This window comes from Microplitis demolitor, chromosome 6 (genome assembly GCF_026212275.2).
Source record: "Microplitis demolitor isolate Queensland-Clemson2020A chromosome 6, iyMicDemo2.1a, whole genome shotgun sequence".
NCBI lineage: Eukaryota > Metazoa > Arthropoda > Insecta > Hymenoptera > Braconidae > Microplitis > Microplitis demolitor.
This window is the reverse complement of record NC_068550.1, coordinates 10,389,579-10,401,902: the sequence shown is the minus strand read 5'-3', so window position 1 is coordinate 10,401,902 and position 12,324 is coordinate 10,389,579. Positions and strand designations below refer to the sequence as shown.

Here is a 12,324-nt window from a genome sequence, read left to right as displayed (position 1 = left end):
TTTCCAAAGACTTTTAACTTCAATTATTTATTATTAAATAAAGAACAATTAATTGTAATAAACTGAACCCGGTGCTCAACGTCCACACGAGCATTTTCAGAAGGGCTGTCCGAACCTCCTGGTACGAGGAAGCCAAGGCAGACCCGTACAACATCCTATATTACATAGTGACAAAAATATTTATTATCAATGTTTCCACGAATAATTTTTTTTAGAAATTAAACTTGGACTTCCAAAAAAAAATTATATAAATAAAAAGTATAGTCTCTATTATACAAAAATTCACAATTTATTTAATACATTGCATAAAAATTTAATTATATATAGTTCTATATAATTACATATAGTCATATATAATTATATATAGTTATATAATTATATAGAGCCATTTCTCATATATAATTATACATAATTATATATAACTATATATAATTTTTTTACCCGGGTTTGCAGTTTGATTTATTTATTAAATATACAGTTTGATTAATTTATTAAAATTTATTAAATTTATATTTACTTCTTCAAGTTGATTTATTAAATTTATTTATATTAATTTTAAGCACTAGTGAATTTATCATTATCAAGTTATTAGTTTGACTTTATAGTTATAATTATCATTTTGAATATTCTAACGTATAACCTGAAACTTTTAAATGGTCAATGACATTTAAAAGTCCACTATTTTGGATTAAGACAATCTGTAGTGCCTTGTTTTATTCTAGCAAACTGGCGAGGCGCTGAGTAGCGCTTCATTTTTATTTTTTCTACGGAAAACAACAATTTTCTAAATTTTTTTTTCTCTATCAAAGGGTCTACGAGTCGGGCAAAATTATTTTTCAGCTAAACCAACGCATAAGTCAGTCAGCAAATTTATTTAGCTTTCATTTGCTTTTTGTTGAGCCTAGTACGACACTTTGACGTTGAGATAATAGCTCTCGAATGAAAAAGAATCCTTTTGGCTTTGATAATCGACATCTCAGCTACCAACAATCATACACTAAATTGGAGGTCAGCGTTAAAAACTTTAATAAATTTTTTACAAGATCCTTTCATCTTTTCTTTTTTTTTTTAGAAAAATTTTTTTTTATCCCTAACATCCATGGGAAATAAGTACAAAAAATGACTTTTTTTGGTTTTTCAGTAAATCAACTTTTTATTAGATCTCAATACGTTTATTTTTCACGAAGTTACAGCTTTTAAAAAATCACTAATAAATTTCTAAAACTTTTCTTTTCCTTTCATTTTTTTCATTAGTGTATTTTACATAAGGTCCATTTCTATTCCCAATTATTACTAATGTATTTAATATTTAAAAACATGTTATTTTCGAACGTCTAAACAATCCACTAATCAACTCACACTATCGATTAACACATTTTTTTTTAAGTTATGTTTTACAAGAAAATAGTTAAAAGGAAAGTTAAAACAATGCGATATTCTTTGTAAAATCATCGAAAGTACTTTTATTGATACAAACGATCAAAAACTTACTGTATTTTTTTTTCTTTAACTGAAAAAAAACATCAGTTTCGTAATTAAAGTTTTGAAATCAATTCGAGTTGATGACGAAGTATTTTTCCAGCTGAACTCTTTGGAATCACATCAATAAATTTAACACCACCACGTAAATGTTTTTGAATCGAGACTTTATCTATCAGCAAAACAATTTTAAATTATTGATAATAATATGATAACTAATAAATAATATAAATGACTGATGATTAATTATTAGTATTAATGAAATTACCATGAACAAATTGACGTAATTGCTGTGATGTGATATTAGAGTGTGATTTTTTAACAACGTAAGCAACAGGAATCTGATTACCGGTACCATCATATCTACCAATTACGGCTGCATCATTAACATCTGGATGTGACAGTAGTATATTTTCAATTTCAGCTGGAGCTATTTGATAACCTTTATATTTAATCAATTCTTTCAATCTACCGACAATAAATAAATCACCATCGTGGTCGAAATAACCCAAATCACCAGTGTGTAGCCAGCCATGATGGTCAATCGTTTGACTAGTTGCCTCAGGATCATCTCTATATCCTAACATGACATGATCACCCTTGAAACACAACTCACCCGTTTCATACGCCATCAAAGACTTTGATGTCTCTGGATCAATAACTTTGCAACATATACCAGAAGTTAGATTACCAATTGTCTCGGATTTCGTACTGTCACGATCACTAAGACATATTGCTACTGATAACTCAGTCATCCCGTATCCTGTCCGTATTTTTGCTGATGGAAATCGGTTTCTTACTGCTTCACGTACCTAGGAAAGACAATTATTGTTTCTTACAATACGTATATTGAATGTTGAAGTCTAAGTAGCTAGAACTAGTCAAAACAAGACAATTTCAGGCCTAACCGGATTGGATTGAAATCAATTATGATCAGTTTCTTCTCTAGTAACCAAATCGTCTAGTTTTTGATTCTAATTTTCAATGCATGTTTCCTAGTGGCATTCTTAAAAAAGTTATGTGAAAATATGTATCATATGTCTGAAGTAAGTCTGCATGAACAGTTTTGGAAAAGTCTAAAGCAAGAGACTACTGTACAATGTCTCAAAGAAATCTGTTGCATTATTTGGCTAAGAGTCATGCGTAACATCTATTAGTTTAGACTTGCTGCAGAATTTCTTAAAATACCCGCAGATGGCAGGTTACCCTTAGTTTGTGAGCCGTGTATTTAGCATTAGTAGAGTAACTTCAGTGGTGCTCACTAAACATTTGATTTAATTTTATAGAATGTCAATTTATAAATAATTTGTAGTGCTTTAAATGTGAATGAGGACCCCCACACGGTTTTAGAATCGTTATGAAATTATGGCAAAATTCCGGTGAGATTATAGTAAAAACATCGTGAGACCATGATAAAATTACGGTGGAATCACCATAATTTTGTGCTATTCGGTTACTGTGGATTTATGATTATCTCACAGTGATTCGATAGAGGTTTCACAATAATCTTATTATGTTATCGCAGTCGTTCTATAGTTATCTTACAGCAATTTTACTATCGATTGATAATAATTTTATAGTAATCTCATAGTAGTACCCAAGTGAAAATATTTGGCCGAAACAGCTCAATTCGGCCGAAATTACGTCGAAACTATAAAATTTTATTGAAAGAAGCTGAAGTTTGGCCGACAGTCGGCCAAAAACATGCTGCACAACTTCTATTCTTCTTAAAGAGGCCGATATTTGGCAAGCAAATGAATCAGCCTTTTTTCAGCCAGAATATATTTTTTTTTCAATAAATTATCGCAAGTAATAATTTTTAGCCGAAAACAGGCCAAAATTTGGCTGACAGTTGAATCGGCCTGATTCCGGCTGTAGTATTTTCTTTTTTTTTTTCAAATAAAATTATGGTACTAAAAAAAAATTTCATGCAACTCAAAATAGAATATAAAAAATTTTAAGGAACTTAAAAATGTATTTTAAAATTTTGAGAAAAATTATTTTTTCATTTTGTAAAATGTTTTAGTAACTTACTAAGTTATAATTTTATACAAGACATAGTGAAAACATTTAATTATTTAAAAGTTAGAGTGACATAATTTTTATGGGAATAGTTTATATTTTGGTACAAGATGAAATTTATTTTCGTAGTACCACTGATGTAAGTTATATGACAGTTCGTGACTGAGTGAAAATATGTCAATAAGCAAAAATGAAAAGTCGATTTCTTTAACTTCATAGGAGCAAAATTTTTAATTATTAACGTATTATAATTTTAAATAGTTATTTCTTAAGAATATATGTGAAGGGGGCTCGTAATTATTCCGTAGTCAATGTAAATGGCTAAATATAAAAAGCCTAACTTCACTATGTATTAGTAATTTTTGTAGATAGATTTTTTAAAAAATCTTAGTTTTGTATCCTCATGGTCGATTTTTCAAGGAATTTCGTCACAACCTATTATAATTAGTAAGTAGAGTTCGAAAATACCATTCGTTGAAAAATTCATATGCGTATGTGGATATGTATGTTAGGGTGGGTTGAAAAAAAACTTTTTTTTTTGTTTTTCTTAGCATGGGGGTAGAATTAGTACCTTATAAATAAAAAATTTTTTTCAAAAAAGAAAAATTTTTTTACTCATCATTTTGAGGTAGCCCGCTCGTTTTTAAAATAAATAATGGATTAAACGGGGTAGTTCCAACGAAAAAATTTTTTTTTTCGTCCAAAATCGTGGAAAACATCTAATAATTGTCGAATGTAATTTTTTTTGACTCCCCTTTCATTTTGATTCAAAAGAAAATGCTTTATATTTTTGAATCTTTTACTTGAATCACAAAAAAAATAGGTAAAATTTTTTTACACTTCTAACTCTCAATAAGCTTTCGGGGGGACACCCTAGAGATTCTAGTAAACCATTTTTATATTTTTTACTACCACCCGTTCTCAAGTTATTGATAAGAGAAATGAATTAGAAACTCTAAAGTGTTTAATCGATAATTTTATGGAAATTTGAAATAAAATTGTAAAGTTTAGAATACTTTTTTATTTATTACTAATCACTAACAACAAAATTAATTTATGAACAATATCAACACAATATAAACAATGATAAAAATTCAACAACATTAAATTGAAAGTACAAAAACGAACTTCTTATAATAACTTGAGAATAACTTGAGAACGGGTGGTAGTAAAAAATATAAAAGTGGTGTTCTAGAATCTGTAGGGTGTCCCCTCGAAAGCTAATTGAAAACCAGAAGTTGAAAAAACTTTTTACCTATTATTTTTGTGATTCAAGTAACAAATCCAAATATATAGAGCATTTTCTTTTGAATTAAAATGATAGTGGAGTAAAACAATCACATTCGTCAATTATTAGATGTTTTTCACGATTTTAAATAAAAAAAAAATTTTTTCGTTAGAACCACTCCGTTTGATCAATTATTTATTTTTAAAACGAGTGGGCTACCTCAAAATGTTAAGTAAAAAAAATTTTTTTTTTTCATAAGGTACAAATTCTACCCCCATGCGAAGAAAAACAAATAAACAGTTTTTTTTCAACCCACCCTAATGTATATATATTAAGATGATTAAAAAAATAAAAAAATTTTTTTTTCTTCTTGGAAACAGGTTCAAAAGTTTCATTTAGATATAAAAAGACGCCTGTGAACATTAGAGCTCTTAATATCAACATTAAGAGGTTCCGCATTGCACTTTTCTATTTTCCATAAGAACAACATGGAAAACTTTTTTTTAGCGTATTCTCATTTTTATAACTAGCTAACGACGAATCATAAAAAAAATCAGCAGCCATGTTTTTGTAGGGAATTGAATGTTTTACAAAAAAAGTCTCTTATCATTTTTTGATAAATTCATTTGTTCAAAAGTTATTTGAGGTTGAAGTTAAATTTATATTAAATTTTGAGATCTTTTTACTTTTTCGGTGAGACTATCAGACTTATCACAAAATATTATAGAATCTTTTTTGTAGACATTTTTATTTCCTTTTACATCTTAAGAATATAGTCTCCAAATTTAAAGCCGATAAGAGCAAAACTATCGAAGTTATTAAAAAGTTGATCTTCTTTAAAACTGTAGCTTCGATAGCTCTCGGCGGTCGGAAAGTGAGTGCAGGTAAACAATGTATTCACTTGGTGATCGTTCTAACCTATATTGTTCTGTTTTAAAAAATTTTTGTGTCAGTTGAAAAAAAAACTTCTTTTTTTTTTTTTTTTCATTTTTAGCATTTGAAACTTTAAACGCATTTTCCTCGAAACTACTTTTTCAAAATCCGTGAACACTGCTTTTTAAAAACTACATTACCGATTTATTTCAAACTTGGCACACACTTTCTACGTATAAAATGACTCCCCCCACCGTTGAGTTTCAGAATTTTTTTTACATCAAGGGGGTTTTCCACCCCCAAAATCGCACAAATTTTCGTAGAAAATAGCAGTTTTTACTTTAAATGACCACAAATAATTAAAAAATTGAAAAAAAAATAATCAGAGAACGTTGAGGGGAAGGATTTAATAATGCTCTGACTAAATTTAAGTGGTTTATTATTTTAAATAATTTCCAGCTGAGACACTGTGCTCACCGCAAATCGTCTATTTGAAAAGATATTCTGGGAAAAGCTCTGTCACCAGCTTGTTTGCGGATACTTTTGCATAAAAAAATTAGGTAATTCTGCTAAATCTATACTTAATAATGTTCAAAAGGTTGCAATAAATTAGCTCAATCCATACGCCTAACATAAATTCGTAAAGAAAGCGTTTTTTTCACGACAGCCTTTACCCCCCCCCCCCCCCCCCTCCGCCTCAAAGAGGTCTCGTGGCACCCGTGGCACCAGTTCTCTGTACTGGTCAACAGGTCACTTCGAGATAAAATGGTAAGACACGACATCACTTTGTTACCATAAAAAGGGTCGTCTCTATTTATATCGCGTTCAAGTTGTGTACTAGCTATTATTGACTTGTTCCGTCCCTGAGCGACAAACTATTTCCGAAGTTTTCTGGTACTTTGATTATTCAAGTCAAAGGAAAGATGGCCCCCACTAGGAAAATCAACGTCTGCGACTGAAATCGTCTTGTTCATCTTTGATCTTATTTATTATCATATTCTAAAATATATTATTTACTTCCTGTGATAATGGAGCAGCGCCACATATAATTTCTCTTAATGAACTGAAGTTATATTTACTTACAATCAGACTTTTTGCTAAAAATATCATTATTGGTGGAACCAATGGCAAAGTATTTACTTTATATTTGTCAATAGCTTCGCAAAATAATTCTGGACTAAATGATTTCATTACGACTGCGGTAGTACCCATTGTTAAAATTGACATCATTATTGCGAATCCATAGCCATGGTAAAACGGTAAAAATACCAAATCTATTGATTTATCATGAAGCTCACGGAATTGTCGGGACCTGAAGAGACATATTTTATTTTTGTATAATATATATATATATATATATATATATATGTATATATATATATATATATATATATATATATATATATATACATCCTATTTTTTGTTATTCATTTACCTAAAAGTATATGAAATTGTCAGGGCATTGTAATGAGATAGCATAACACCTTTTGGCAATCCAGTAGTTCCACTTGAATAAAGAATAACGATTTCCTGTTCTTTCGGCGCTGATATTTTTTCTGGTTCATAATAATGGTAAAAATCACAATTATTATCTGGATTTATATTTGATATTATATTATCGACTGTTTCGATATTGTTATTATTCTTTATAATAATATTTTCTAATTGAATTAATTTAATATTCCATGGTAATAATTTTATAACTTGTGAAACTCTATCCTGAGTTTTTTGTGATACAAAAATAATGCGTGGATGTGATATATTACAACAGCGTTTTATTTCATCTAAAAAAAATTTATAATTAAATAATTATTTATTTGTAAGTGTCCCGTAAAAAATTATACATTAGTATATAAGAGCTGAAAGAGGAGGCGGACTAAATAGAATCAAAATAATTATACAGACACAAAACATTTTTTTGTGTATGGAATTTTCATTTGCCCCAAAAAAATTTTTTGCATTATGAGTTGAATACAAAAATTTTCTTGAGGGAGGAAATTTTTTTGCCTTCGCAGTTTTGAAAATGCCGTAAAAATGCCGTAAATTTTCGGCACTTTTACGCATGCCTTAAATTCACCGTTACAGTTTGATATTACTATGGTTATGTTGGCCATTTTTTTTTTTTTACTATAGTTATGCAGTATGTTTACGGTACTTATGCAATAGAGTTACCAGAAATCAGTAAAATTACTATGAAAACGTCGAACTTTTATCGAAAAACGTCCATATAAAAAATATAATTATATAATAATTTTGTAAAAATAGAATCGTATTTTTTTTTGTAATAATACCGAAAATATCATATAATTTTGTTCTTTTAGTTCACACGTTTCTAATTTAAATAAGAGAATGTAAGTGAAAATAACTACCCGGAAAAATTAATGTCTTCAATTTTTTAAGTTTATTTGGTTAACAGATTGTAAGAGGGTGAAATTTTAATATTTCAAATTCAAATTGATCTGATTTCCCGCGGTTGGTTAGTTATCCTGAGCTGACCCCATTCGCGTGGACTAGTTTAACGACTTTTCACCGAACGCGCTAATTTAAGGGGCTCGTCCACGAGATCCAATTAGAAATTAAGTAGGAGTGGCAATTTTATTATAATTGCTGAGAAGGTGCAAACTAATTACTTACAAGGACAAGAAAATGGCGAAGCAATCAGAATCGGACGAGCGTCTAAATATACTGACAACGACGTGTATGTGCAGAAAATCAGATTTTATTAATTATTGAAGAGTACAAGGGAGATACGTGTTTGTCAAAGGAGATCGGCAGAGCGTTAGCAATCGGAGGAATTCATAACAACGAGAAAATTGAAACCGCCAGAGTCAGGAACATCCGAACTCGGAGGTAAAATTTATTTAAGCTTAATCAAGGCAGATACGCCAAAATTTAAATTAATTAATCAATCAATTGGTAAATCCGTGTAAATTCTCGGCATTGCTTGGTGATTTGACTACTATATATAGTAGACGTTCATTTCCTTACGATATTTTATAAAACAAATTCTCGGCATGAAAGCCAGAATTTATAATTGATTATCACGTTCTTACAAGTTTAATATCTCGGCAAGAAAGCCAGAAATTTTTATAACATAACGGCTCAGTCAATCAATTTCTCGGCAAGAAAGCCAGAAATTATTGTTAATTTAAATCAGTAGTTAAAATTTACTAATAAAATAATTATCATAAGTTACAAGTGTGCATGCAATCATCGAATAAATTATTATAAAAGACTGATTTTTCGGCAACGTGATTAAAATTATTAAATAATTAGTAAAATAAATTTGGACTAATTGATCCCTAGTAACACGTGTTTGAGAAAGATTCTGGAGTAAGTATCTTGAGCAAGATCTCTAGTTACTAGTGTCTTTCTACGTATATGTCTTTCGCAAAATCGAGTATCAAGAAACCGATGTCAAAATTTGTGTATATCTTGCTCATGGTATCATACACAAAAATATTAAAAATATTTTGGATATGGTGCAATAAAAAGTATCTGATGCATTTTTTGCACCAGTACACTTATAGCAGGTACTTACGCATGGCTTGCTCAAGATCTGCTCAAGGCTTAGGGTCAATTTTTAGCCAGCAGTAGAACTCGAGATCGAGCCCACGAATTGGCGGGATTTTTTTCATTTTATAATAGTTATCGTGTATGTAACTTTTTAAAGTTATATACAATTACATAAATAACTATATCAAAATTTATATGATTATAAATACATTTTTTTCCCGGGTAAAATGGTTTGATGCTGCACTATTGCCGCAAATATGCTGTATAATTACGGTTTTAATGTTGTTAAAATACCGTGATTTTTCTGCTTTCTTACCGTATATATTCTGAATTTATTTTGTAAACTTTTGGTAATAGTTCAACAAAAAAACTGGCCAAAGTAGCTGGTTATACCTTAATTATGCGGTATTTATACCGCATAATTGTGGTATTGTTTCGGCATTTCTAAAACTGCGAGGCTGTCAGCAAATAAAAATTTCTTGTGCTAAGAAAATTTTTTTTCTCCGTATATAAATAGTAATTTGAAGTAAAATATCTACTACAAACTAATAAAATTTCAAGCCTCATTTTTTCCGTATACAAAAATTTCAAATCACCTTCAACATAATCAGGATTCACTAGTGTGACAGTGGCACCTCGATAAATAGTTGCACATACTGCTATAAAATAATTCAGAATATTTTCACTTGATATTGCAATCGTATCACAAACTTTGACGCCTTTTTCTTCTAAGTATTTTGATAGTAAAATACTTTTTTCAAGTAATTCATAATTTGTCAATACTTGCCCTGTTTTTGCGTCAACCTTCGAAATAACAAATTAATTACTTTAGTAAATATGATTATGGAAATAAAATTAAAAAATTAACCTGAACAACACGGAGTGGGGCTTGACGTAATTGGTTTAGTATATATTGTCCATATGATATGTTTGGTATATCAAACCTTGGTGGTCCACATACTATATGTTCTTGTCTGATCATTTTTTGTTGTTTTAATCTAAACCATAAATTTATTTGTTTCTTTGTAGTTCAAATATAAATAATTATTGACAATAAAGAGTATCATTAAAACTATAAAGTTTTAAATCTAAGAGATGAAAAAATTGAATGTTGAATTTTAAAACTTTGTTTCTTTGTTGTTACAAATTTTTCGAATGCAACTAAGAAAATTTCACTTATTAAACATGGAGGAAAAAACATAGGAAAATGTATTTTAAAATATAAGTTAAAATTACTAAATTCATATTGTAATGTTAAAACGCAATTGGGAAGTAAAATTTCGGTACCAAATTTTAATTTATATTTAGTAATTTTTTAAATTATTTCTTGAGTATACCAATAAGTATACTGCATGAGTAAACTGGACAAAATGCTTAGTTAAATTGATTATCCAATATACATTTATCCAAAACATTAAAGGAACAAAAAGACTTTAGAAATTTTTTAGTTATTTTTGGAAGGATATATTTTCGTGAAAAATAGTCACATCGAAAAATTAAAAATGCAATTTCGAGTTTAATATCTCTAGGTTAAAGATCTTTTAGCAAAAATTATTTTGAGTCACGGTTATTGTCTAATCATAAGAAATACCTCGAGACAAAAATTTTCTAAATTTTTTGCTTTTGTTTTTTGGGTCGCGGGTCCGTGAAAATTTTTTTCTAGACAATCAATGCATAGCTCGGTTAGGAAATTTATTAAGCTACAATTTGCTTTTTTTGTCGTCTCTATGCCATAATTTGTTACTGGGGTATAGGTCTTTAAATGATCATGCAGTAATTTTGAGGGCAGCTTTGAAAACTCGAATAAATTCTCTACAAGCATGAGTCTCGATTTTTGAAACAATTTTTTGTTTTTATCCTTCACACCAATTTGAAAAACGTACAAGAAATGACTTTTTCTTGATCCCCGACCCGAAAGTACGGATTTCCTGGCTGCTTTTTGCTCCAGAAAGAACAATTTTTGTGGCTTACACAAATTACAGCGCGCTCTGGTGGACTACGTTTTTATTCTTGCTCAGTCGTGAAACTATATTCACAAACGCGCTTGTTTAGTACACTCACACATGAGTTTTACACTATAAAGTGTATAGTACACAGTGTTGGCGTACTGTCAGCTCAACAAACTAACAACATAACCAACACATATCATTTTGTGGTAGTTGTCGGGTGATGAACTTAGTGTCAGAAAGTTCTAAAATTTTTTATACTTATTAAGGGTATTAAGATACAATTATCATTAAAATTTGAAATCGATTGACCATCTCTAACTCGAGATATTTATAATCAAAGTTTGGACAATTAACATTGCGAGCAATGAGGAGTATATGTTTTAAGTCGCGTTCGTGATTCTAATAAAAAAACTAACAGTCAGAAATTCTTGAAAAACTACCAGAAAATTAATGAATTCGTTATGACTTTATTAAAAAAAAAAAAAAAAAAAAAAAGGAAGGATTCACCATCTCATTGTTGAGATATAGCAACTCAAAGTTCAACAATAAATAAAAAATATACTTGTCGATGCATTGGGCAGAAAGAATCTGACAACGCTGTACGAGAGTATGCATTGACCATTAGAGCGGTAAATTCAAACAGATACTCAGTACACTATACAGCAGCTAGTAAAGCATTTGCGACATCAAATTATAATTTAAGAAAATGTTCAACAGTATTTGTGTATACGTATATATGAGTAGTGTGTAGGTAACCTTCTCACAGATACAGTATCAAATAAAAGTAATGCCTCATTTTAACTACAACCTAACCTACTCTTATCACGCATATAGCTTATAACTTTTTGACAATATTGTAGTAGGACAACTACCTTAAATCGTGATAATTACTATAATTTTTAAGAGTTATTAGTACTGAGTGATATTAAGAGCCTTCTCAGACAGTAACCCCGCTTTTTAAAAAATTTCTATTGGTTTCAACTGTTATAACCATATGAAAACCCGGGAAAAAAAAGTTCATATCTGGCTATATATAATTAGATATGAACATATAAGATCATATATGAATTATATATGATCATATATAAATCATATATGTTTATATATGAGTCAAACATGTTCATATGTGACCATACATAAAGGCAGAGAAATTTCTACTGACTTATACACAAATCATATAAGATTATATATGGTCATGTATGGTCATATATGATACAACATGAAGTATTTTTCCTCTATGTTCAGTCCACATAAGAT

General features: G+C 29.4%; 1 protein-coding gene across 5 annotated transcripts in view; it reads right to left on the bottom strand.

Annotated features, from left to right (window-relative positions):
- Positions 1-1,179: 1,179 nt before the first annotated feature.
- LOC103570409 (uncharacterized) overlaps positions 1,180-12,324 on the bottom strand; it is a 66,363-nt gene continuing 55,218 nt past the window's right edge. For 3 of the 5 annotated variants that reach the window (XM_014443195.2, XM_014443196.2, XM_014443194.2), the window contains exons 2-7: positions 9,987-10,116; positions 9,715-9,922; positions 7,038-7,386; positions 6,620-6,914; positions 1,748-2,291; positions 1,180-1,651 (exon numbers count right to left, since the gene is read on the bottom strand). In XM_014443195.2, the coding sequence (XP_014298681.1) occupies positions 1,536-1,651; positions 1,748-2,291; positions 6,620-6,914; positions 7,038-7,386; positions 9,715-9,922; positions 9,987-10,100 (1,626 nt within the window). In that variant the 5' untranslated portion in view covers positions 10,101-10,116 and the 3' untranslated portion in view covers positions 1,180-1,535. The remainder of the gene's footprint in view (positions 1,652-1,747; positions 2,292-6,619; positions 6,915-7,037; positions 7,387-9,714; positions 9,923-9,986; positions 10,117-12,324) is intronic. The other 2 variants (XM_053740310.1, XM_014443197.2) reach the window with 2 other exon arrangements.